The sequence below is a fragment of the Gnatocerus cornutus genome, chromosome 1 (assembly GCF_029298725.1).
Source record: "Gnatocerus cornutus isolate USDA-ARS CGAHR chromosome 1, icGnaCorn1.1, whole genome shotgun sequence".
Taxonomy (NCBI): domain Eukaryota; kingdom Metazoa; phylum Arthropoda; class Insecta; order Coleoptera; family Tenebrionidae; genus Gnatocerus; species Gnatocerus cornutus.
In genome coordinates, this window is record NC_142233.1 from 29,593,847 (window position 1) to 29,620,855 (window position 27,009).

Here is a 27,009-nt window from a genome sequence, read left to right on the forward strand (position 1 = left end):
TTTTTCAAGACAAACCAAAAATTCAACATTTTCTATTAAAGTCTGTAACTTTGACAGTTTTATTCGCAAAAAAGTGAAATTTATATGTTACTTATTTCAAACTGCTTATCAACTGTGCTCAATTTCAAAACTTTAGAACAAGAAACAGAAATTTTAAAAGTTTTCGTTATGGCGACGAATCAAAATACTTATTCACCACTTTCTATTAAACTTCGTAACTTGAGCAGTTTTAATTCTAAAATAGTAAAATTGCGTGGTTGCACTACTTTCAAATTGTCTATTAACTATACTAAATTCCAAAAATTTTTTATTTGGAAACAAACGCAAAGTTTTTAACTCTTGCTATTGAATTCCATAATTTTGGCAATTAACTCAACTGCAAAAGCATAACTAACAATGAAAAATTAAATAAACAATGTGCAATTTGCTAGTTCTTTGGTTATTTGATATTTCCGCACCAGATCAAAATATTGCCTCCTGCAGCTCCCAAGAAATCTAATAAATTTTTGATCATTTCCTGCACATCTTTAAGCAGCAATGAAGTCATCAAAGTTATTATTTCCATCCTTCCACTAAAATTTGAAAACTGAACTCCCATGTAATGATGATACGCTGGAAAATCACAATCACAACCTGTGTCAAATATCCTCATAACAAAGCAACTTTTTGATTATTTCTGCGTTTTAACGCTTACGTATTCATTACTACAACTCCTTTTCTCGTTCATATTTTGTTTGTTCTGGAAAAGATCAAACAGACTTAATGTGAGCGTCGCCGTGAAAAGTGTCAAGTATCAAATTAAATAAAAACGTACCCGCTTATCTCTAATTTGTTCACACAAAGTAGGGATGAAAAACTTATTTATTCTTTATTATTAAAAACCATCAATTACAAAAATTAAGGGATAAAAAGCGTACCTTGTGTAATTGGGGTGTAAAAATTCCGATTACACAACAATTTATGCAAATCCCCGGAATAAATTAGAGGTATCAATTTGCATAATCCGTGATAATCTTCAAAGTCAAACATCAGATGCTGTATCGACAAGTAAACATTTTATAAACACAACTAACCACTCTTATCCAATAAAGACACTTTTATGGCTTTACTGCAACTAGGGCGTGACACCTGGGCGATATTCCCTGATCCGTCACTTTAACAACAAAACATTCTATCCCCTTCTCCTTTAAAAACATAACTCGATCTAAAAGCACAACATTTTCACATATATTCTGCAGGACAGCTTGAAACGCAGCTAAAACTTCGATTAAGTAAGCATTCCCTTTATGTTGCGTCCATTTTTCACGCATTTTTGCCAAGAATTGATGATCAGTTATTTCGCCCCCTATTAAGAAGTGGGTGTGTTTCAGGTTGGTTAGATAAGTTTCGAAGGGTTTCTCGGGGGGACTCCCTCGCTTCACCTTGCCGGATTTTCTTTTTAATCGCCTCACCTGGTAATTCTCTGGAATACAAATTATTTAAATTTAGAGTGATTATGATTATGGATTATGCAGATTAACAAGAGCAGTCACGAGAAAATGCACTCCTTATCAAAGAAAATACTAAAAAGGTTAATACGCTAGCAAGACGCGTAATTCATGCTACTTGTAATTGGATTAATCAAGCAACATTCGGCTAATTTGCCTAATTATCTTTACCACTTTTGACCACCTAAAGCAAGAAAAACTTCGAGATGACTCATCACATCACGTTAATTCATCAAGAAATTAAGTGCCTACATTACAACGAACAATAAGCTGCAACAATAACATTATAAATGTGGAAATGTCGTATAGTAGACGCCCTCACTGCTAGGTCGCGTCTTTTCAATTTTCATTCAACATTGACCTTCCATGCGTAATGTAGTGCAGTTTTTGCAATAAACATTGTGCTACAATCACGTAAGTGGTTAATTATATTATTGTCTCTTACTCATGTAACATTTCAATTAGTAATGAAATTTTTTGTAAGACTTCTTGCAAGGACGGTTATTTTAAATAGACGTTACGCTGGAATACTTTTGGTTATCAAAATATTTACAAACCGTTCACAATTAATTGTTTTTATAGAGTGTTTTTATTGATCGAAACGACCTATGACTCAAACAAGAAACAAAGTAAATGTATGAAAATTGGCTGTTTTAATTCAAATGGATCAACTGATATTGCTGTTGGATAAAAGTTGGTTACAATAAACTGGCAAACGCAAGGAAAACAGTTATAGCAGTTTCCCTATTTCGTTTAGTTTTTAAAATTAATAACTGCATTCGTAAATTTTAAAATAAATTCTACTTATACATTTATTATCGCTTCTGCTTACTGCAGTTGCACGCGAGTTATTTCTATACATAATATTAAACAGATTTTTAAAGAATGAGCCATCACTTAATAAAAATGTGGTACAATTAATTGAAAAATATTTGAGATACAGCGTGTCTCAAAAATGATGGATTCTTTCCGATGTAAATAGATAATAAAAAAACATGTTTTTTATAAATGTTAATTTGGCAACGCTATCGTACCTAATAACAATAACCTTCGACTTTAATTTTTGTTAATATGTACAACCATAAAGTAAGTAAAACAGTTTTCAAGCAAAATTATAGGTCACAGACAGGTCCGGTCTAAAGGCAGCGAGGCGGTTGCTTCAAGAAGCATTTAATTGTGATAAGCTGATAAGGCTGACATTTTTACAGGGTTCATAAATTGTGATAAATTTAGAGCAATTTTAAATTTTCACAAAAATGTTTTCCCTTTTTATTGAGTTCCGTAACTTTGGCAGTTTTAATCATAAAAAGTTTTGACACTTTCGACATGTGTTTTAACTATGTTAAATTTCCAAATTTTAGAGCAATAAACAAAAATTTTAATTTTGCAAACAAGCCCAAAATTTCACCACGTTAAACTGAATTCTGTAACATTTGCAGTTTTAATCCTAAAACAATGAAAATTGCAGAGTTTGCCACTTTGAACTTTTCTATCAAATGTACTAAATTCTAAAACTTTGGAACAAAAATTGTAGATTTTGTTATACGGCAGAAAAGTGACACTTTTTATCGAACATTGCGTATGCAAAATTGTGATACAGCTAAGCCACTTTTCGGTCAAATAACAAATATGTACTACTTTTTCTACAAACAAAATATTCAGTTCCACGACCGACAATAAGTGAACGCAAATTAAACTGTAAACATCGATGGCTATGCATGTAGTTATCATTGATGGTTTCAAAGAGTTTCAAAGTTAAGATCGTGCAACTGCCATAACTGCCATACAAAGTGTAAGTCTCAAATAGTAACTGTCACAAAAAGTACTTTTTCTGCCTAGGCAGAGAAAGTGTTTCCACGTCAACGAACGCTTTTAATTACTTATAACAAAATTGCCTACTTTACTATCTAAAAACGACTAAAAAGTAGTTACTTTTTGTGGCGTTTGGAGAAAAACAATTTTTTTTAGAAATTTTCATTTTGAAGACAAATCCAACATTGCTATTTATTCCACAACTTTGGTAGTTTCAATTATAAAACATTGAAATTTGGGGGTTTTTAGTACTTTCGATGTATCTATGAACTGTGTTAAATTTCAATATTTTCGAGCAAAAAACAAAATTTTTAGAAACTTTAATTTTGAAGATGAACCCAAAATTTTCAATACTAATTACTATTATATTCCACAACTTTAGAAGTTTTAATTATAAAACAATGAAATTTTGAGGTTTTAGTACTGTGTCCATAAACTGTGTTAAATTTACATTTTAGTGCAAAAAACAATATTTTTAGAAATTTTCATTTTGCAAACTAGCTCACAACTTTTACCACTTTATACTGAATTCCGTAACATTTGCAGTCTTAATCCCAAAACAGTGAAATTTGCAGGATTTGCTACTTTGGACTTGTTTATCAGCTGTGCTAAATTCTAGAATTTTAGAGCGATACTTCGAATTTTTTGAAGTTTTCGTTTTCAAGACACCAAAAATGTTCACCACCTTCTGGAACTCCGTAGCTTTGGCAGTTTTAATCCTAAAATAGTAAAACTTGGAGGTTTCATTACTTTGACTTGTTTATCAACTGTACTAAATTCCAAAATGTTAGAGCAATAAACAAAGGTTTTAGAAATTTTTGTGTACTTAATTCTTTGTCCTGTTAACTTTGCATGCTTTCTAGTTCAAATAAAGGAGTCTTCAATTGTCAGCATTGTTTCTTAATTTCTTTAAACATCCATCAAGAAAAATTTCTAAAAAGTGAAAAAAAAACTTAAAATCAATATTTTTTTTGTTACTTAATAACCATAATGCGACTTCCTGTGCTATGAATATAATGTTATTTTTATCACTGTTTAATTGCATTTAATCTATACGTTTTATTCAATTATTAAAGTTAGCACTCGTTGCAGACTTTATAACCAATTTCCTGCCTATCGAGTTAAACATTTCCCATGTAAAACAGCACATTTATTTAGCATGCTTTACAAAATAGGTAAATTTTCATTCACTATTAAATTATCCTGCTGAAATCTCAATTAGGGATCAACGATCTCAAATTGACTTATTACCGCCGAAATTCAATAACCGTATATTTTTCAGTGCACTATAAAATTTTGGAGGAAAACTTTCGTCACACTTCTTAAGGAACAATGTAACTTCGCAGTTCGCAGCAAATGTCGAATCAAAATGAAAGTGACAATAAATGTCGATACGTACTCGGTACATAGATAAATAGGAGAGCATCCGTTTCCACGAGAATTCACCCACCACAATCAGTCGCAACAATTAGAAGATTACTCGACATGCACTACATAGGAACTAAAACAGTACGTAAAAGTGAGTGCGTTGGACTATATTTGTAGTAAAAATAAAGATCAACATTGATTATGCAATTCGAACCAGTGTGGTAGTACCTCGCAGTTAGCGCGCCGCCACCACAGCTATCAGTTCGGTTGTTCATCATGGGTGTACCACGAAGGTTACTCGTGGCCACGGGGGTCCTGATAGCGACGTGTTTTCTCCTAGCACAATATAGAAACACTCTTTTATCCCAATACACCTTGAACGAAGTTACGGAAATACGGGAAGACATACCGGGGAAAAACATAAAGACGATCCTCTACTGGACTCCAATGTTCGGAGTCCTCGACTTCAACCTGGGCTTGGGTACAAAAATCTTCGAAAACTGTACTTACAAGAACTGCTACACCACGTACCACAAAGACGAGCTTCCACACGACGAGTACGACGCGATCATCTTCCACGGAGTCGAATACCGAGAGAACACCCACGGTAAACCCAGAAGACGAAGTCCTCACCAAGTTTACATATTTTCTAATCAAGAATCTCCAGTGCATTCGCCAGCCTTCAGTAAAGACTACAATAATTTTTTCAACTGGACTATGACTTACAGACTCGACTCCGACATTTTGCGAACTTACGGCTCTATTGAGAGAGTAACAACAAATTACAGTCTTCCTACAGTTGCGGAAATTCAAAAAAAACCGAAGAAAATCGCGTGGTTTGTGTCGAACTGTGCGACTAACAGTGGACGTGAACTTCTTTACAACGAAATTCGAAAATACGTGCCTGTGGACGTTTACGGAGCTTGTGGCGACTTTAAGTGCCCGAGAAGTAGTGAGAATGAGTGTTACGACAAACTAGAAAAAGAATACAAGTTTTATCTATCGTTTGAAAACTCGATCTGTGAGGATTACGTTACTGAAAAACTATTCAATGTTTTGCAAAGAAATATAGTTCCTATAGTGTATGGTGGTGCTGATTACAGTACAATTGCGCCCCCTCGTTCTGTAATAAACGTGATGGATTTCAAATCTGTCAAAAATTTAAGTGAATACATAAAATACCTCGATGCGCATCCTGAAGAATATTTGAAGTACTTCGAATGGAAAAAACACTACATTTCTAGTAAAAGTAAAAACCAAACCATTTGTACGTTGTGTAAAAAATTAAACGAACCCACCAAATCGACGGTTTATACGAATTTGGACAGGTGGTGGAACGGAGATAATAACGATAAGTGTTCGACAGATTTTATTACGCGCTTTTTCTAAGTTCAATACATTTATTATTTTTGTTATATGTATTCGTTTTTCTTACACATTACAGCAACCTTATTATCACTTTAAATAAATACAATTAGCATACACTTGGAATCCGTCTCGTAATAGGAAAACTTAAACTTCAAGCATGAGATTGTTGTTGTATAGATTGACTCAACCCATCGTACTACTAAGAGATTGAAAATGCTCAGGTATATTAGCAACCTTTTAGCCAATATTTTGTAAGTTTGTTTACATAGTCATTATAATGATTCTTTGTAATGATGCTCATAATGAGACTACAAACACCTCGTAAGCATAAATGATGTCACTATGAACTAACCAGACTATTTTTATAATGCAAGAACAACCATTTCTTCTCTCAAAAAATATAAGCCGTCAATGACTAAACAGATTGTTCAAATATTGCAAAAAGTGACCCCAGTAATTGTAAAAACACTAGGACAAGGTGTTTGCGCCAATTTCAAGCATTTATAGTTTTGTCATAGTTGTGTAACGGAAGAAAAAGTAAACAGCGACATTGATTTCCTTTCAGAGGTGTTGGAGGTGATGGAAATAAACAATTTTTTGTGCCAGTCAGTTCTATTATCCATTTAACACTTTGTGTTTTTTAGACGTATCGAATCTGAAACTTATTATTTGGATAATTTGGACTCCGGTCGTTACTGTCTTACTTCCGATTTTTTTATTTATTACTTTTTTCACAGTCCAGCCATGAACACACTGTAAACTGTTTCACAGCTTTATTAAAATATTTTTTATTCAAATTCACATAAGTCATGTATTATCGCTTTTAATAACCCCATTTTACTTATCATATCATAACAAATGTTTTATGCTACTATTAAGTCGAGTATAAGTTTCACGCTATGCAATTATAATAATAAATTAAATTGCAAAAACACAATTTTTTTGAGAAAAAACTTCAGAATGTATAAAGCATTTCGATAAAAACTAACATCCTTTCCATTGTTCGCCTATGCTCGGGAATTCGAAATGTGTAATTTATTGAGATTTTTTAATCAGTTGTTATTATTTATTAACCAATGTTGTTATAAACAAATAAATTGAATGTAAAATTGCATATCTACTTGCATACCGATATAAATATTACATTTGGCCAACAACTGTCGGGCGTAAATAAATGTGATTTTTTTTCAAATATTTTTCATGTATGTTTAAAATGTTCGATAATTTAGTTGTTTTTAGATATGAAACTTAAAAGGTCAAACAAGTAGTTATGGCTTGAGCTTTATAGATGATATCCCGTATTTATAACAAAATAAATTATTCGAATTGATTTTAACCTTTTAATCAAACGATATACGTTACAAAAAATCCAACAATTTCCTCGATTCATTGTCTATAAAAAGCCTCCAGAGACTTGATAAATAAAGATAAAGTTCATAATTAAAATAAAATTGATCAAACGGACGCACGCCGGAGAGAACAATAAAGTTGATCTGATGTGACCTGCAGGATAAATTAATTAAAATTGAAAATGCGTTTTTGATAACGAAGAAAAAAAGAAATGCAATAATATTTTTTTAATTTTATATCGCTTGATTAACAGTTTACCTAAAATTTCAGTTTCGTTTTAAATGATTTATTTCTTTATGACAAGAAGAATTTTTATAATTTTTGAAAGATGAAATAAGAAAATAAATGACATTTTTTGCAAAGTTGTATCGCTTAGTTAAAAATGTGCAATTTCAATTTTACATTTTTTTGTTTATACGTAACGGCCATTTTCAACTTTAGATTTGTTTGAAAATGAAAACAATTTCGATGAGAGTAAAAACGGGTGCATCTTTTCAAAAATATAAATCCGGAAACGTCCTAATTTTTAGGTAAGAATAAAGCCATAAATGACATCGAAAAAATGCTTGTAAAATTAGTCTGCACAGTTTCACGTTTCATCGACCTAAAACGCCGAATTACACCGTTTCTCCATCTCTCCGAATTTCTTCTGACATTCTTAAAAAAATGAGCGAATTATTGAAAAATGAATAATTCATAGTTTTCTTAGAACAGGTTTGTTCATTTTGTCACCAAAAAATCGTAAATTAGAAAGAATTAAAACGTGAGCTGTTCTTAATTTCCGCCAACACTACTCTAATGGCACCCTACCTGAAACAGAAACCTCCTCCAAAACAGCCCTAAACAAGCAACCATTCGTCCGCTCCTCATGCTCTTCCGCGGAAAGACAACTAAACCGATCAGCCACCCCCTGACACGCCAATCTCAGAAAAGGAGTCCTTAAAAACTGACGGGCCCCACATTTTTCCATCAAATCGTTGAATAAACAACTGGCGGGAAAATTTTCAAATCCGTTATCATTCTCTTTCAATCTATGATAACAGCACGGCATGATCACCATTGTTTTGCAAAAGTGTAATTCCGTGAATAATTTCAAAACGGTCACGCTCAAATCAGCACATGCATGAAGTCCAGTTATACAAGCACTGGTCATCGAAGTCCCGTTTACAGCTTCCTGTATGTATTGTCTCGAGTCTGATGTGACAAAATGTTGACAATATTTGATTGAGTTCATCGATTCTGGATATTTTTTCTGGGTTGATTCCGCTAGTTTTAGTGTATCGGGGTTGCCTTCTATAGCTAGAGTTCGATAACGATATTTATCGTACAAGAGACGTGGAAGATAACCCTAGAACAAGCTTAAAGCAAAACATAAAAACAGTTAAGTCTGCTTACTAGTCCTGTACCGACATCAATTATAAAATCGCAGCCAGATTTCTGACAAATATCGTGTATTATAGGTACCAATGATATAATTTCGTGTTCTTTTTTTCTACTTAGGCCCGAATTCTTACGAATGTTGAAATCTTCATTGAACTCTTTTTTTGACAACATGAATTTAAGATCGTTAATTTTTTTGAAAAACGATTTCAAAGAATCCGGTGCGTCACCCTAAAATACACAAGTTAAAACATTAACTTGTAACAAATTATTTGACTTACTGATACACGCCCTAATGCCAAGTCATTCAGTTCCTCGTGTGAGAGATTACGTAAAAATGTTAACCAATCAACCGGAAACTCATCAAGCACTTTATCTATAAAAATGCGGGTATTTGGCGCGCTGTACATCCACTGATAAGTCTTAAGAAAACCAAGGACATCCATTAAATAGTCACTGGTACTACCATACTGAGGTGGTACGGCCATGCCTGGAAGGAAAAATAACAAAACGTCAAACAAACACGAATTTATTTAACAAGCCAAATACAATTTCATTCATTTTCCATAACCGTCCACATCTCGCTAGATCGCGAACTAGTGTCAAATTTATCACTCTTTGGTCCCAACACGACTTTTCCGCTTACAGAAGGATCGTTATTTGCTAGATATTTTTCAGTAACAGCATACAAAGCGTTCTGATCCACTGACATTATTTCAGCTCTGTGTCTTTGTAGAATATCCGGAGTAAGCCTGTGGAGAAACTCATCACAGCCTTTATTGGAAGGAGGTACAGGTGCATCCACGGATTGAAATACTCCCAATTTCGATTCTAAAATCTCTTGAGATGAAACTTTCTTTAAATTGTCTTGAAGCCACGTGTATGTGTTGTCGAAAACATCAAGCGTTTGTAGATTTCTAGGGTCGCGGTAGCTGTAGAAGACGAAGACTCCATCTTGGGTTATCCTGGCGCCTCCACCATAGGCACCCTGTCGCTCTCTCAGCTCTGGATGGAGATACTTGGCGGAAACTAAGCGTGCCAGCACTCGGAGCCCTGCGTAGTCTTTATGATTATAAGGAGTTGTTATCATCGCTTTACTGCAGTAGTTAACAGGGACGTTGAGGACGTGGTGTTGGCAATTCACCGCGTTAACAGAAGACCAGACTTTTCCTTCCACGTACGACCGATCTTGTGAGGGATTCTTGCGGTTTTCGGGAATTTCTTTAGTAAAATTTGCAAAAGTTTTCATAATTTTTCCTTGGTTTTCTTGAGAAATGTTGAAAGCACACCTACAATGACGTCAGTTATACAAAGAAAAACCCACGAGTCAAACAAACCTGATGTTGCTTTTGTTACAAACCAACTTGGCGATGTTGAGAATCTCATCCAGAACTGCTTTGTAGTTAGAAGTCCCCACCAGCCTCTTCATGTACGCTATATGTTGAAGGCCAAACAAAAGTTCTTTTTGGTAAGCGCTCCCAGAAACAAGAGCCGAAGCAGCTTTCATTGCGTAAACGTGTCCCATATCGGCCAGACCATGGGTCAAATTCGCCATGTATAGTTGGGTCAACATCTGGAATCTTTCCACGTCGTTCAGTTTCGTAAGATTGAAGATCTGAGACCACAAATCCCACATAGATTCCGCGTTCTTCTCCAGACAGAAGCTCGAAATGAGGATGCTAGGCTCATAATTATGTAACTGGAATAGACTTTCGCCGATATAAGGGGAGATGCTCAGTCCAGCCGTTTTTGTGTTCATTTGAGTGTCAAATTCTCTATAATTTAATTTGTCTGTTCCTAATTTGTTAATGACGTAACAGAATAATGGGAGAAGCATTTGTTGTTCTGGAGACAGTTCAAGGGTGTTGAGGAGACCTTTGAAGTATACGATTCCGTTAGAATTGACTTTGTTTATCTGTACAGGAACTGAGTTAATAGTGACTCGTTCTCTTGGTATTTTCTCCACTTCTGTACTTATATCCTCCATGCGTAAAGTGGGGAGAATGTCCAAATTCTGTTTCTCATTCTGCGAATTTTGCAATTCTAAACACTTCTGGTAAAGTGTCTTCTTGTCGCTATCAGACAACCCCGTTACCTTCTTCTTGATCAGTTCATCCTCCAAAGCTTGCTGTTTCTTCTCAAACTCCATATCTGGCGACATTGATAAAACCAACCGATGCTTGTTATCTTTAAAGTACTGCTTGACTATATTCTGAAGGTAGTTGCTATCCTGCTTCATTTCCTTCCGCAGCCTCTCGATCAATTTATTGACTTGTAGAGCGTTTAAAACATCCCCGTTGTGGTTCCACGTTGGTAACAACCCTAGAATAAGATGTAGCCCAAAATTCGCATGTTCGTGCTTCATAAAGATTTCGTATCGATGAAGCACGGATTCAATGTGTTTCTCATCAAAACCATTAGCCACCACTTGGTCTAACGTGTGATCAAACAATCCGATGACCTTATCAAAATCTTCCTTCTTCAACCCTTGCAAGCCTATCGTGAAAATGCTGTCTCGGGGTTGCGTATCAAAACCTGTGCTTGGAGTGAATCCTCCAGAGAAGTTGGGCTCAATCATTGACTTGTAGAAGGGAGAATTGGGGCCTTTGATGAGCAATTCAGTGACGAAGCTCATCAAGAAAGTGTCATAAATGTTGGTGATGTCTGACAAAAGTAGAGAAACCGATATCGTGTTCTGTTTTTCCAAAGGTTCTCTCATGTTTTCAAAGCGGCAATCCAAATGTTCTTTTTTTCCGTTGTTCCAACGAGCTTGTGAAGGAACCTCGGTGTGGTTGTTCGGTTGATGGTCATACTGAGACAAGTATTGTTGGTTGATGTATCCTAATGACGGCGACAGCGGGAAATTTCCATATGAATAAAATTTAGCGTTGCTAGGGTGGTAACATTCCTTATGGAAGTTTTTCAAGTCTTCCCAGGTCAAATTAGGAATTTCCATGGGATCACCGCCGGAAATAACCCCATATGTGTGATCCGGCAGAATCAAATTCTGTAATTTCTGGCCTAACAGACTCTCATTTTCTGAGAAAGCCCCTTTCATTTCATTATAAACAATTCCCTTAATAATCAGCGGCGTCGAAGCATCAGTAGGATTCACATTTTCCAGTCTCCAACCCTCTTGCATGAAATCCAACTCCGTCAAATTTGGTCTAAAAGCGGCATCAAGATAGATCTTCTGTAAGTTCCGATAATCACTCAAATTCTGAGTACTAAAAGGGTAGACAGTGTAGTCCGACCCTGTCATAGCATTCATGAATGTCGCCAACGAGCGGTTCAGCATTTTAAAAAACGGGTCTCTGACAGGATACAGCTGGGACCCACACAAGACGGTGTGTTCCAAAATATGCGGTAGTCCTGTACTGTTCTTAGGTGTAGTCCGGAACTGGACAGCAAACACATTATTGCTGTCGTTTCTATACAAATGTAAATATTCAGCTTGAGTTTTTTCATGAAGCAATCTAACAGCAATCAGACGAAATTCAGAGACATCCTGAACGTCCTTGACCACAAAACCGTGTAATTTGTGCCCAACTTTAAACACGTTGACGTCGTTATTCTCAGAAACTGCTTTTCGAGACACCGCCTGAGACGCTTTTCTGACGATCTTGTGCAGAGTCGTGAGGGATTTTAAGTGGATTCCAACGTTTTTGTACCACATTTTCCTTAAGATTATCGATACAAAATCAGATTTCGGGTGATATAAGTCGGAATAACTTACCTTTTTGTTTTATTACCAACGGAAACTCAACACATCTCACGAGACATAACCTCTTAATTTTTTGACATAACCTTAAAAAACAAAAGCAATCTTGCGCAACTTTGTGAGATCGGAAGGGAAAAACACAGCCGCAATTAGCGAAGATACGCGTTTTTAGACGAAAGAGGGGCTAGAAAAATGTTACTAACCTCAAATTTGTGGAAATCGAATCGAGTTGGCGTCTCTTCAATACAAACAAAAGTGCACAGTGAGTTTTAAAATGTTCACAAACTGTTGGTAAAGCACAAATAACACTAATAACAGCACAAATTGTTAGTTTTAATAAGAAACTTTAAATTTTTTTAATTGTTTTAATTAATAATTTTAAAAATCAAGGTGGCAACTTGCAACAGAACGGAACCACATATCCCTATGGTAGCGACAAGTTCTTATACCAACATAACAAAAATAAATTTCAAAATTTGAAAATAAAAAAATATTTTGCAAATGGTCAATGCAGGGGCTGTTTGAAGACACTCTTTGACCTTAATAGTATTTTAAGCCTATGCTGGAGCTGAATAGTTGACGATTTGCAGGTAAGTGGTCAAATATAAAATGTGATCAGATGTTTCCTAAAAAATATGTTTTTTAAAATTTTAAAACTTTTTACAATTTTGCAACTTCAAATGACCCCGTCATCCCTGTAGAAACTTCAGTGCAATTGTAGCATTCTATCAAAACGCCCGTTTTGTTAACAGTCGGTCGCACGTCGCATTTCGAGCATTTATTATTAAAATGAGGAACTTCAGATGTCATTTCAAACTCTTCAATGTCCGTATTGTTTGGACAAAACGCAGAAATATCCTTTGGAGTGATATTTAAGTTAGCTTATTAACTAAATTAGTTGTTACCGTAATAATTGGGGAATTTATACTGCGTGCTTCGCTTTGGACGCGATCTACTCTCATATCTGAATTCAAGGGCTCATCACCAAACGGGTACGCAGCGCTAGAAGGAGCCTCGTACTCTGCCTGAAGAATTAGAGGTAACACGATGACAATATTATGTGAAAATTTATTACCAATTTTAAGCTGAGCATGTTACAACAGAATAACAAAAGTATTAGCTTAGACATTTTCACTAGAATTTTTCAACATCACAATTTTGATTGTCTTGACAAGTTTAATAATCAAAAAACAAAAACAATTAATCCAATTACCAATACTACTTGTATTCAATATTATAATTATAATAATCATATAAATCTCATAACAAAATAGATATTATTGTAAACTATACATCTTCATAATACTTGAAATAACAAATACAGCCTAAAAATAATACAATATAAAATATTCGATTTTGATCTAGAGATTAATCACGCTGGTGATGACTTGCCAATATGACAAAATAATTTGTATAATAATTTACACAGTAAAGACTAATTTTTCAAGGGATCTAAGCTTTCCAGGGAAAAATCGTCGTTTCCGAAACTGATGCCGCGACTAAATCCGGTCTGGAATTAAAAAAGCGCATTAAAAACCAAGAAATGTAAGACTCCCTTCAGACCTCACCTTCATTTCCAGGATTCTCTTATCTAACAAGCCAATATCATTTTCAAGATCTTGCGTCGAACTGAAATCGCCCATTTCAAACGGATCAAAAGCTTTATCATTGTTTACACTAAAAGCCAAAAATTAATTCTAATTTAACATCATTGTGCTCCTCATACTTGTTTGTGGAAACATTTGAAGGGGGCCCAAATGGACCAGTTCCAAACAAATCCTGTCCTATGGTCCTGGTCATATTCTCGTTGTTGTTATTAACATTAGTTCTTCGTGCTGCTTTTGGAGGTGGCGCAACTGCAAAATGAGAAATAACAAACTTAAAACTCGACGTTAACTCGACTTACTTAATGGTGGGTTTGCCGAATTTCCATTTGTATTAGTAAAGGCATTATGATTATTCTCAAACGACCGAGGATCAAAGTCATTATCTTGGTCAAATTCGTTCAAAAGCAGTCCTTCTAGTTTAGTTCCCACGCTTGGTGTATTTTCGAAAGCACGAGGCGGAATAGGCGGTGCTAAAACCGTTAGTTATTAATATTCCTGTGTTGGTCAGTAGGAGGTAATACCATTTCCATTAGTACTGTCGGAACTAAAATCTAGTAGTTGTTTCGCAGTTCCATTTACTGGCTCGGAACTGTCGTTAGAACTAATACTAGTAGAAAGAGGGACTTCTAGTATATTTTTGATCTCGTGCTTCTTCAAATACTGATCGAGCTCTGATCTAATATTACTAAAATGTGAAATATCCAAGAGTCTTTGTTTATAGACGTTGTTTTCCTGCTCCAAACGCTTGATTTTCTGTTGTGTAATCATGGCTCTTCTTTGCGATTCAAGATCCTTCCCTGAAGTCTCCAAGAATCTTTTATAAGCTAATTCGAATGCTTGCCCTATCGTTAATGTGATTTCTTCAGCTAGTTTGTCCGAAATGAAAACAAAACACTCATGTTTTTCTTCTGCATCATTGTCCACTGTAACCAGAAGTTTATAAAAGAGTTGTGGTGCGATGATCTTACCTTGATTCGATTGTTTCGCGATAAAAGAGAAGAATTTTTTCTCCCCTTTATCGTCCGCGCAGTATGATATCCTATGTAAGGGAAACTGGTGGAGAATAACGTGAGTTCTGGGCTCCTGGATAGCGACTCCATCTATGCTGATCGTGAGTTCAACTTTTCTTGTTTTGGCACCGGTTTCACTTTTTCGCAACTGCTGGGTAAATCGCAACTTTCTTATGCCCTCTTTCACTACTTCTATTCCTTTTGGTTGATCTACAACTGTGTTACCTAAGAATTTGACGAGATATGCTATATGCCCTTTTTGGAGGGCTTCAGGTGGGTGAATCCATTTGCGTTCTCCACTAGTTCCGTTGGTATTATTCTTACTATTAAGTTTTCCTTGCGTGTTCTGCGCCCACTTCAAGAGGGTCGACATTCTGTAAAAGAACACCAGAATCAGTGGGAAAGTGGGAACAATACAATACTTTTCACTTTTTCCTCATGCACAAATTATGCAAACTCGAGGTTAAAGACCTCATTGAGAGTCCACTGTATTGTCACACATCAATGACGGAACTTTTGTGAAGAATGCAACAGACGTGTCTTGGTCATTTACGTTTTCGCAATTGATTTTTACGTGGTAACTGAGCGGAATGAACCAGTTTCAACACACAAAAGAGTTTGTTTTATTCACAGCTTCCGAGGTGTCTTCAATTGTGGACGCTGCCACTAAATGCAGACATCCTGTTTTACATTGATAGGATGAACACCACTAATTAACCGCAGATTTTCCCAAGACAGTTAGGCGACATGTGCGCGAGGCTCAATCGGCGCCTTTCATTGCTTTTAACTGTTTTTACTAATTAATAAGAAAGTGCTGAGGAAGACCACGGCAATGACCCATTTTTCTGCAAGTTTAACCAGCTATTAACAATAATGGCAAGTTATGCAAGTTGTCAAGGCGGTCTAAAAAACGTTTAAGATGAGCAGTTTTCCAACCACGTGATGTTTATTCGATTCGTCTAAATAAATACGAATAAATTACCATGAAATTATTTTGATTCGAAGAACAGCGTGACGTCAATTTTATGCAACAGCGGAATGCTTTTTAAATGGTTTAGCTGCTGCACACTCTCCTTGGGGAACAACCTTTCACTTTTCCAAAGGGATTTTCTTGGGAAAAAAAGGACAATGAGCAGTTACACGGAATCACCAGATCACTGTAGTTTCCCCAAGTGGGTTCGTAGTGCAAAGGTGTTGTGTAACAACACTAATTAAAGTCATAATGCTAATTAATTAGCTCCGGGTTGTAACATCAGTTTAGATGGAAGATAATGGGCATAAACCACGTTATTGTTCTAATCAAAATAAGAATTGATACCCTGAACCGAAAAAATCGCACCGAAAAAGTGGATTCCCTTTGTTTTCTACAACTTTTTCGTAATCGCTAAAACCACAAGGTGTTGCACTAACACACATTTAAATTAGTAAACAATTTGCGTGCCTAGAAACTGACTAAGTTTTTCAACAAGCGTATTCCTGATGGTAATGGTGTTCTGACAGGTGATTATGTTTTTACGGAGGCCATTACTATCATCCAATTTACATGTTTTTCACAAAGGCACAACCAATGATCTATTCTCTGTTGATTAATCTCAGACTAATCAAGCGGCACTTAATTATGAAAATTACTTTATTTTTTAAACCAAAGTTGTGTTGCGTTCTTACCAAACTAATTTTACGGTCACATTTCCTTCACACTAGTTTCACATCCGGAGATTTTTTTATACCTAAGTACACATTTCGTACCTTAATTGTCGCTATCTACAAAGGATGTGGGATTAGCTCTGTAACCTCGATTTTCGATGAATTTTGCAGTTATTGTTGACAGAAATAACGACCGGCAACATTCCTGGTGCATCACCTTGAAATTACAGGAAATTTTATCCCACAATTTATTGTTGGACGTGTAATTTATTAATATTAATACAAATTTTTATTTCGTGACGCATCACTGTCAATATTTCAAAGCACCAAACAGTCAAGTGGTTAATTATATTAATTTAGTTCTTCCCAGCGAATTGAGAACAATTTTAATTATTTTTAAGTGTGACAAACCCACCTTAAATTAATTAAAAAAAGTAATTTTTCCCAGAAATGTCAGTGCTGGACTTTAAGATCCTGAAATTAGACCAGAATTTTTTACGTAGGAAAGCGCGTGGTATTCAATTGATTAGGTACACCTGTTCAGTGAAGGTCAACAGTACTTGAGGTCATTCCAGCAAAAAAAGAACAAAGCTTGCAAATTTAACACGTGTTTGGAGTTCTGCATCAGTGGAACTAACTCGAAAATGTTTGAGCACCGACTTATTACGTAAGACTCGTGGAAGTGGAGCAATTTTCACAGTTAATTGTTACTACATTTAGCAGAAACACCTGTCATTACTGCGCAGCGATTTGAGTAAAATTACTTCTCAAACGTGTGATTTGTGGAAATTCCGAAATTTAGTATACTTACTCATTTTTTATGGGGAATAATTATGAGAATTAAGTAGGTACATTCAGACATGTGAGTAAATTAACTCCACATCATAATTTGTATAATGCTCGGCTCGGTTTCAAAACAATTTCGTGAGTATAACTGATTAATTAAATGCAGGTAGACCACAGCATGTGCATTTTAAGTGAGTTTTAATTATTTAGAATGTTCCTATATCGCTCTAGAAATATTCCGTCGTAAAAAATGTTTTCCTTGATTATTCTCGTAACAAATTTCTTGCAAATTTGACATGAAACTGGAGTATCCTTCCTTTCAACTTCAGAACGAGAGTAAAAACTTTTAATTAAGCTCCAACAGTTGCAACTTCCCTTTCCACGAAATGCAGTCTACATACAGATAAGATGCTGACGTCTGATAAATAATTGCTGGGAATTTCTTTCTTCGAAAGCATTCATCCAATCAATCCTATCTAATTAAATCAATCGGTGCAAGATGCATTGTCACGAACGATGTTTTAACGTAAATTAAACTTCAGATGATATTGCAAAATATTTATTATGTATATCTGATTAATGATTATATTATTCCCACTGCTTCAATATCTTCCATTCATGAATTAAATCGACTCACAGGGCAAAATCAAATTTTCAGGACAAAAAACACTGAAAATCCAAAGAATCCAAAGTTCTAACGAATTTGAAGGGTTCGAAAGATTCAAAAAGTTGGAAAAATCTTGATAGCGCATTAAAATATTTAAAAAATAAAGAATCAAAATTTTTGTAAGGATCTACATAATCTTCAGCATTTGAAGAATCTGAGGATCTTAAAAAGGAACACCAAGAATTGAAAAATAAAAACAAAATCGAAGAAAAAGCGGATTGGCTGCAAGCACCACAATTACAATTATTTATGAATTACTGCGATAAGAAGTTACTATTTCTAAACCTGCATCCTGCGGAGTACTCGTTCATTCTCAGTTTCCGGTATTGTTAATTCCATTATCTTGCATCCGACATGATTAAAAACGTGTCAAATCGTTGCAACTTGCACTCCCAGCCGCTTACAAGAAATTTGTCCATTCACGCCATTCCTACAAGTAAATCTAATAGAAGAACCGTTGGAAATGATGACCGTTCCATGTCTAGCCACTAGGCCATCAAATATAGCAGTCCACATCCGTTTAAATTACGCAACGCCCCTTCATGTTGTGCACACTAATATCATATTTTCCATACACATATCACAGAAGATTTTAGTTTTTGATCGATCGATGCAGCGTGACGATTCAACACGCTATAAAATTTATAGCTCTAGGAAGAGACCTGTGCAAATCGAAACGAAAAGGTGGACATCGATTAATGTCCTGACGTGAACTCCGTCACTGCGAAACTTGTCGGGTGTAATTACAGTAATTGTTTTGCAATGATAATTAGTTCATGATTGGCTTTCTTCTGAACTGAGAAAATGATCAAGGCAAGGTCGTATCATCTAAATCTGTAATTTCGCTGTCGATATTTCATTCCTTATTTGTTACGTGCAATTATTTCTGATTAGTGGCAATCGAACGCCACTTTTCACCAATTTAAAAATTCCTCGTTTTATAGCGAGTTCTCTTTCAATCCCTCTGCATCATTCATTGATTCACTTTAAATTGTTACGGCTGAAAATAAGTGAAACTATTAGAAAGCATACCGTAATACCTACTTTCGTTAAAACTCAAGTAATAAGACTCATAAAGATGTTTTTTAAACAAAGAAACATGACCGGACGTGTTCTTTGAATGTAATTTCATGCGCTATAATTAATACGAGTTTTTCGACTCCTCTTGCAAAAGGATCTCATTTTTAATAGAAAAACAATTTAGGTGCAGTTATTTTATGTCAGAGTCGTATAACTATTACTTATTATAACGTGCAGTTAATGTTTACCATTAAGTAAATTGCGTAACGTTTGCATTTTTAAAGCTTCGCCATTTGTCCTAACGCATGGAACGGTGTACCAAATCTTTTAACAATTCAATGAAAGTCTTCAAGGCTGAACTGGAAAATGAAAATTTAAAAGCCTACAATAATCAGGACGAAGTGAAATTAATAATGAAATGAAACGAGCAAATCGTTTTATTCTATTATCAACGGTACATGAACGAACTAATTGCACTCAAGAATTTTTGGGAGTAAAAAAGAGTCAGAACAGGTTTGCACTTAGAGATAAAGCACTCATTAAACGTTTCTTCGAGAACTAATTTAGAAACACATGTTTTGTACCGAAAGTGACTGTAATTTGCACGTGGGACACCTGGAATGCTGATGGGATCCGTTAAAAAAATCTCAAAAATTGTAGTCTTCTTTAGATGAAAAGGCGTGTTCTAATACGATATCAGAATTAGGATCTATCAAAGTGTAATCTAACAAGGAAGCAGACAAGAATATTATTTACTGGTGGGCCAAACATTCACGAAAACAGATTTTTTTATGCTTCATTTTTGTATAATTTATAAGCTCAGTTTTACTTATTAAAACAACATTATAAACATAAATAACATTTTGGGAAACAAAATTTCAAAATAAATGCATATGATTAAGAACAAAGTCCCAAGAAAATTTAGATCTCAACTATAAAATATTAAATGAATAATTGAGAATCTAAATTTTGGAATCACATGAACTTTTAATTGATTAACCGAAAAGACTAAAAATTTGAAAATAAGACCATCACATAATCGAGATATTTGACAGTTTAAAACGTTAGAACCTGAGAATCTCTAAGCTTGAAGACCTTAAAGTCTTTTCCTTCAAAGAATAGAATTTCAAATCAAACAAATCTAAAAATCAGAAATTTGATAACCCGAAAATTAAGAAAAATGGAAGGTTCGAAGTCAAATTTAATAGACAAAGGATCCCAGAGCACAAAAAGCCAAAAATTTAAAGTCAGGAAATATTTTAGAGTAGCAGGAAAAAATCTAATGTGGCAATCTAAAAATAAAAAAAAATACATTCAAAGAAGGGGAGTAATTTGATAATCTAACCTTTAGAAAATTTTCTGAATTTGCGGCCCAAAAACCTTTCCGGTTAAAAACAAGCGAGAATAAATTCTTCTCCAAATCTGATTTTAGACACAATTTTTCCACTATTTACGAAAAAATAACGAATCTTGAATGCAAACCATTACCGAGATATAAATAAGTAAGTTCAAGGTTCAATTTTATAATCATAACATGGGGAAATACCACAGTTTTCAATTTTAACAATAATATTTACATCAACACACGTGATATTTAGGTAAGACAGTGGCAGCGGTTTTTTAGCATACCTAATGGATTCTGCAAATTCAGAAAACGTGTTGCTGCATAAAAATGCAAACTCGTTGCAAGTTGCACCCAATTTGACACGTTCATAATCACGTGAACCACAAGACAATGAAATTACAATAACGGAAACTCCAAACAATACGAACTTGGCAGAAATAATCTTATATCAATTAAGACATTTAAACAGTATCCGGCTCAAGTCAAGCGCATAACACAGTTGCCGATTTTAAAAAACCTTGAAAAATCAACGATTTCCTATAATTTCAATGCGGGTACCCGCTGAGATAATAACGATAAACCAGATCCATTTCGGGGTAACACCGCCCACGTTATGTAAAGCTCTGCGAACAAAAACCGGCAATTGTGACGTGTACGTCATCTGCAATGGCATTGGAAGGAATAAATTTGTATAATTTTCGGAGGTAAATGACCGTTTTGTGTCTCAGGATGCGACTACCATATTGAAAATGTCTTGGCCTGGATCTAAATCGAGCATAATGGTCACAAAACCACAAAAATTGTATTAAGAAAACGGTTTCAACCGCGTTAACCGTGAAACTCTCTTTAGTGGGACAAAAGAAAGGAAAAGGCAGTAAAAGAAAAGATTTATCATAGGTATTGGATTTTCGGTGACACGGTTTTCCCGGCGCTTTCACCAAATTTTCTTTGGCAGGAAAACAAAGAGTGACACCTCTGGCGATGGTTGTTTTGTACACACCTACACCAAAGGTGAATGTAAACTTGACGCAATTATTAAGGTCGTCCATTGTGAACCAGCCCTGTGATTTAAGTCTATAAAAGATCATTGCAGTTTTTTCTTACTTACATGAATTATTTATGTGGGCGAGTATGGAAATGATACCGCGTGGCATACTGTAATAACAGGATGAGAAATTGAAAAAATGGCATTGAAGATAATTACCCACTAAATCGTTTTTTCAAGTTCCTTCTTTAATTTCACCGATAGCAACACACAATCTCCTTAACTCAATTATTGTGTAATTTCTGCCTGCACGGGGTTGTGATTCTGTCACATGAGCAACAAAATTGGATTAGAGTGTCTAAATCGATCTCTTCCTCTGAAACTTTCCAAGCGCTTTTCACTCTGGTTATTGTTGCGCAATTCTTTGGTTTTCTCACCCGTAAATGGCAATGTCGAATTGTATTGTGGTTATGAAGTAACAATTTTGAAAACTGTGAGAACTAAATACCGTTCAGAGAACGGCAGAGGAGAATTAAATTAAAATCCGCGTAAATGAATGATAATGTTATCAACTTGTTAGCATCACATTACAAATGTTTGCATAATTCGACCTTAAGTTCCGTTGTTATTTGAAAGCTCGACACCCACGAGGCCAGTCACTTTGCCAAATCAGCTGTTGTCTTATTGATGAATGGCAAAAACGTTGACATACCGATGGCCTTCAAGAAGTTGACCAATAGAGGAAGTTTCGAGAGCACCGAAAAAATCGTTGCTCTTATCTAGAACTGATATTTTTTTGTGGAAAAAACCTTTAATTTTAGAATTTTACACCGTGTAACTGGTACCAGTCACGATTTTATAAGTTATTTACAATGGAGGCGTGAAATGAATTCGATTTTGCAAAGGCTGCATCGACACATTTGCGATTTTATTTCGTGCAGGACCCTGATGACAGGCGGATTTATTAACGCAGATTGATTGTTGTTTAATTTTGAGAGGAAATGGGAGACTGGATATTAACAAACTAAATGCAGCAGAGCATGTCATTAAGCGATTTATATTCTGTTTTATGGTGCCAACATCACTGTAAAACAGTAATTTCATTTTTGTTTCATTTTTTATAAGTTCTAATTTCCTAGAATATGCAGGCCGAACACTTTGGCTGTTTTTATTGAGGCAATTAAAATAATTTTCGATTTATAAGGTGATGCAGACTAGATCATAAATCTACTTTTTGATGTTATAATCGCAGTTGATATTATTTAATATCCGCCTCCAGTTAAATATCATCGTAAAACGAATTAGAAAAACTAAAATGCATTCCTGAAATTTTATTTATACCTGTTAAAGATCAAACTATATGAATAACCTTCACGTCTTTTTAAATTTTTGAGTTAGAGAAATGAAGACGTGACGAAGCTTCAAATGACGCAGCTGGAAATCGAATCTAAAATGTGAGAATGTCGATACAAAACTAAGATCAAAATAATTACCCAAATACCTTCACCAATTTCTGAAAAACTTCTAGGACAAGTTTTATGAATAGATTTTCCTACCGTTTCTTACTTTCAACTGAAATTAAACATTTATTTTCCGAGTTTTCAAAATTTTAACAATCTCAAGAACTTTTACTCGACATCTTTACTGCTAATTTTATCAAGTATTTATTTAGGAATTTTTAGGTCACCGTTCAACGTAAATTTCTTTTTTCTCTGCATTTACATTTTTACGCTATTCACTGAAAATTGTATTTTGACTCCTCACGTCTGAAACAACTAATATGTGAAAGTTACTGCAGGCATTTTTACTAGTGGACTGAAAAATAAAATGAATGGTATTGTCATTTAAAAGTCATTCTTTTTATGCGCATTTTGATTCAGGTTCTGAGAACAGATTCCAGCATTGTTTAGCAGAAAACAAACAACATTTTGAAGGGTAAACACGCCCAATTTTGTCAAGTTTTAGCGACAGAAATTTGAAAAATCGACATTTCTAGCTATGAAACTAGTTTCGTTGAGGAAATGATTTGACTAAATTCAGTAATAATTTATCACGGGAAACCATTTTAATTGATATTATAACAACATGCAAAAGGCAATTTCTTTGCTCCCATGGTGAAGAAAATCTAAAATTATCGATTGTGAAAACCTAATTAACTTTTTAATTATAATTAACCTCAAACAAGGAAGTATACTAATATGAAGTTCGTTTTTAGAAACACATATGTCTACTTTCATCCTAATTAAGCTAAAAACGTGAAATTCCCGGCCATATCTTCAGCGACATAAAACTTTTAGTTCAATCAATCCTCTAATTATGTTATTATGTCTTTATCTTAACCTGGTAAGTAGGTATCTGCTAGTAGAACGATATAACACGTATTATCGTGAATGTAACGGTTTTAGTAGATAAACGTGTAACTGGGCGTAAAAAGCATGTCCACACAACTTAATCAAACAACGTAAAATATGTTAAAGGACAACAAAGAATACATCATAAAAATGAACCGAATTTTAGTAACACAGTCACACTCGGATTTGACTCAGATATACAAAGTACCGTTGAAATTTTATCTACCTTTGTTTTATTATTCGTATTCACGGTCGGAATAAAATGAATACTAAAAAAGCGGAAACGGAGACACCACGAATGACTAAATTTTTTAATGTTTGATTATTACGTACAAAGTTCCTTCTGGCAATGAAGGATTTACCAAAACAAACATGTTTACCTTTTATCGAGGGAAATTTATTGCGTTGTTGAGCAATAAAAACATCGGCACAAAATTGGCAACTTTGACACTGTTACTATATTTGTTTTTATAATGGATTTTGGAGTGACTTTTACCACTTTTATTCCATATGTTTATACTTCGCGAAGCATCATTAATCCTGTCGGCATATTCTTCTCATCATTACCAATACCGTACTTAACTTAAGACTATTTAAAGAGGTTAAGTAGTGTTACTTGAAATAGTAAATGCATAACCGTGGAAGTCAACTTGTGTAAGTACAAAAAAGGTAAAAGACACCGTACGACGCTCGTTTTCATATACGATTTTGTTACTAGGCGCACCAACTTGGGGACTTTAAACCATTTTATTCGTTTTTAGCGTGCACACATTTACGTAATAAGCAACTTTCGGCACTGAATTACTTATGTGAACACACTGTATACATTAGTTCAATTAACTTTCATTTAAAGAATGTGACAATGTGAATATGTGCCTAAATTGTAATGCCGCGGTGACATACATATGAAATTATTGTAAAAGTTTCCAACAATAACAAATTAATACGACACTGTAAATTAGAATACGCGACAAAAAAATAATTTTAACGACTGGATATTCCAATGATTCTAAAAGTCACAAAATGCATTTTTATTTTATAGTATAACACCAAAGCGGCCTTTGGAATTTGAAATAGGTTGGTAGCTGTGTATTCTCGACGAGTTTGACATTTCAGTGCTATCGTCAGGATCATATCAACAGTGACACCTGCATATAAATTAGTATTTAACCTCAAAGTGTTAAAGAGACGCTTTGACATAATCCGAGCTGCCAACAATCTCAAATTCCAATGGCCTCTTCATTATAAAAACTACATACTGAGAAAGTACGAATAAAAACAAGAAGGCATTTAGGCATCTCAGTTAAAGGAAAGGACCCTGTGCGGTTTACCGCATTTTTTCCAATACGCCGCAATTTTTTGTCTATTCCACGTATCGCAGAAATATTGGCGTTCGTGAATACTTACACAAACCTCAGAAACCGAAAGAGTTAAAAAAAAGTGGCAGAACACGTAGAAGGCTTAATACTCTTCCATGACTAAGCTTTTTCGCAGACCATTAGATCCAGAACGTTTCGAATTTAGCAACGTTTGTCCTACATTTTGGTCCTAAGCTATTTGCACCGTAAATTCTCACTTTTTCTCTATTTGCCAAAGAAATTTCTTAAAACAACTCAACTAAAAACTTGTGTACATATTTTTAAAAATGACTCCATAGTTACATATTCATTAAGAATATTATGCAAAGACACGCTCGAAGTACAACGTGTGATCATAACCATTAATCTTTATTAGAACATCATTAATTTGTTCATCTGGATCTTCTCTTGAACCGAACAATTTGATCTGCAAACTGACAACTTGGTGCTATTGTTGTATAAAAACCAATCAAGAGAATTACGTAACGTCTCTTCAGATTGTAAAAATTTCCGTGCCCAAAGACAACATCGTTCTCTTCATTCGCACACCTCTCTGCTTTAATCGTCATTGAACCATCAAGGCTACCGAACTAATACAACTTTTGTATCTTATTCCATTCCGGAATGTATGTGCTTTCCGTACCAGAGTACAACTGGTACGGGTACTTTTTGGTTTTGGAGTACCAAATCGAATCAAAAACGTGACGAATTTTTCTAAATAAGTCAAGTGAAAGTAGTGCAAATTCTAACAACTGTTTACCTTTGCTGCGGCAATTTGTGATTTTATTATCCAATAAACAATCTTTGTATGTTTAGAGCTTCCTGGAATTTGATTGGAATTAGATTATTTTTTATCATGGTGCTCCTTGCCCGCAGGTTGTGTGAAAGTGGCTTAATTTAGAGAAAAAAATACACACGCAAAAAACTAATTTTGTTATTTTCTTGCTTGTAGGTCACAGAAACGATATAAAATTCTTTAGTTCTTGCGAATACCAACAAACCTTTCTATTCTTAACAAAGAATTAAACGTGACTTTAAAGTTCACTAGAAAGTCAAAATAGTCCTTTTCACCTTAACACATTTTTTTTCTCAAATACGAATGAAAGAATTGTAAAAAAAGAACAACCGCACCAATCTCTACTTCAATTTAATAAATTGTAACTGTAATGTTAGCAGCGAGTGTCTATTAATATAGTTCTATTGTACTTACTTGTTGAGTTTATTAGTTGATTGTACACTAAGGACTAAAGTTAACTGAACAATTTAGCATACAGCTCCTCTGCCATGGTTAACACGCAACTAAAAAACACCCACCTCGAAAACAGGTTGTAAAAGGTGCTGCCGCGGTGACGGTATAAACATGAAATTATAAAGCAGACATGGACGGCGAATCGGGAGGGGATACACACAAATTGAAATAATAGAAGAGACGAGAAATCTAGATGTAGGCAAGCAATTTCACCGCTAGACAAATTCCTTTTTTAAATTATAAGAAAACCAAGGTGGAAACCCTTGGTTATCATGGTCACCACGAAGCAGTGCCAGCTTTAGCAGCCTAGGCCACCAAAGCTCAGTTTATCGACCGACGCAAATAAAGATAAAGATAATAAAGAAATTTTTTTTAGAGATGTTCAGATTCGAACCTGAGGAATTCGAAGAACCTAAAAAGAAGAAAAGAAAAAAAAGACAAACATATAATTTTCAAAAACAATTTATGGCATGGCCAAATAGTCAAAATAATTTTTTACGG

At 34.8% G+C, this 27,009-nt stretch overlaps 5 protein-coding genes across 9 annotated transcripts in view; 1 reads left to right on the forward strand and 4 right to left on the reverse strand.

The window, feature by feature from the left end:
• Window positions 1–12,779, reverse strand: part of nmdyn-D7 (nucleoside diphosphate kinase homolog 7) — a 36,627-nt gene extending 23,848 nt beyond the window's left edge. Inside the window, exon 1 of one of the 2 annotated variants that reach the window (XM_088030006.1) lies at window positions 12,690–12,779. The gene's annotated coding sequence lies outside the window, so the exon portion shown is untranslated. Of the gene's footprint in view, window positions 1–8,195; window positions 8,273–12,689 lie in introns of those variants that run through there. The other variant, XM_088030015.1, reaches the window with a different exon arrangement.
• Window positions 844–12,759, reverse strand: LOC148181445 (methyltransferase-like protein 25B). 2 transcript variants are annotated; one of them, XM_088029995.1, is made up of 5 exons: window positions 12,690–12,759; window positions 9,047–9,255; window positions 8,781–8,996; window positions 8,196–8,733; window positions 844–1,462 (listed from the first exon to the last, which is right to left on the reverse strand). In XM_088029995.1, exons 2-5 carry the CDS (start codon window positions 9,251–9,253, stop codon window positions 1,098–1,100), a joined length of 1,326 nt encoding a protein of 441 aa, XP_087886121.1. In that variant the 5' UTR covers window positions 9,254–9,255; window positions 12,690–12,759; the 3' UTR covers window positions 844–1,097. The 2 variants fall into 2 exon arrangements, with proteins under 2 accessions (XP_087886121.1, XP_087886113.1); XM_088029987.1 differs by lacking the exon at window positions 12,690–12,759 and adding an exon at window positions 12,502–12,587.
• LOC148181446 (lewis-type alpha-(1,3)-fucosyltransferase-like) lies at window positions 1,811–6,084 on the forward strand. The gene is made up of 2 exons (XM_088030027.1): window positions 1,811–1,901; window positions 4,582–6,084. The coding sequence occupies exon 2, from the start codon at window positions 4,944–4,946 to the stop codon at window positions 6,054–6,056; it is 1,113 nt and encodes a 370-aa protein (XP_087886153.1). The 5' UTR covers window positions 1,811–1,901; window positions 4,582–4,943; the 3' UTR covers window positions 6,057–6,084.
• Window positions 9,279–12,591, reverse strand: LOC148181447 (presequence protease, mitochondrial). The gene is made up of 3 exons (XM_088029978.1): window positions 12,502–12,591; window positions 10,103–12,445; window positions 9,279–10,054 (listed from the first exon to the last, which is right to left on the reverse strand). Exons 2-3 carry the CDS (start codon window positions 12,439–12,441, stop codon window positions 9,319–9,321), a joined length of 3,075 nt encoding a protein of 1,024 aa, XP_087886104.1. The 5' UTR covers window positions 12,442–12,445; window positions 12,502–12,591; the 3' UTR covers window positions 9,279–9,318.
• A 755-nt stretch (window positions 12,780–13,534) lies between the features above and the next one.
• Window positions 13,535–26,617, reverse strand: ced-6 (PTB domain-containing adapter protein ced-6). Of its 3 annotated transcripts, XM_088033622.1 has the most exons (7): window positions 26,470–26,615; window positions 15,062–15,477; window positions 14,615–15,016; window positions 14,393–14,563; window positions 14,213–14,342; window positions 14,055–14,163; window positions 13,535–13,996 (listed from the first exon to the last, which is right to left on the reverse strand). In XM_088033622.1, exons 2-7 carry the CDS (start codon window positions 15,474–15,476, stop codon window positions 13,922–13,924), a joined length of 1,302 nt encoding a protein of 433 aa, XP_087889748.1. In that variant the 5' UTR covers window position 15,477; window positions 26,470–26,615; the 3' UTR covers window positions 13,535–13,921. The 3 variants fall into 3 exon arrangements, with proteins under 3 accessions (XP_087889748.1, XP_087889731.1, XP_087889739.1); XM_088033605.1 differs by having other exon boundaries at window positions 14,615–15,477; window positions 26,470–26,617; XM_088033613.1 differs by lacking the exon at window positions 26,470–26,615 and adding an exon at window positions 26,261–26,340 and having other exon boundaries at window positions 14,615–15,477.
• Between the last annotated feature and the right edge of the window lie 392 nt (window positions 26,618–27,009).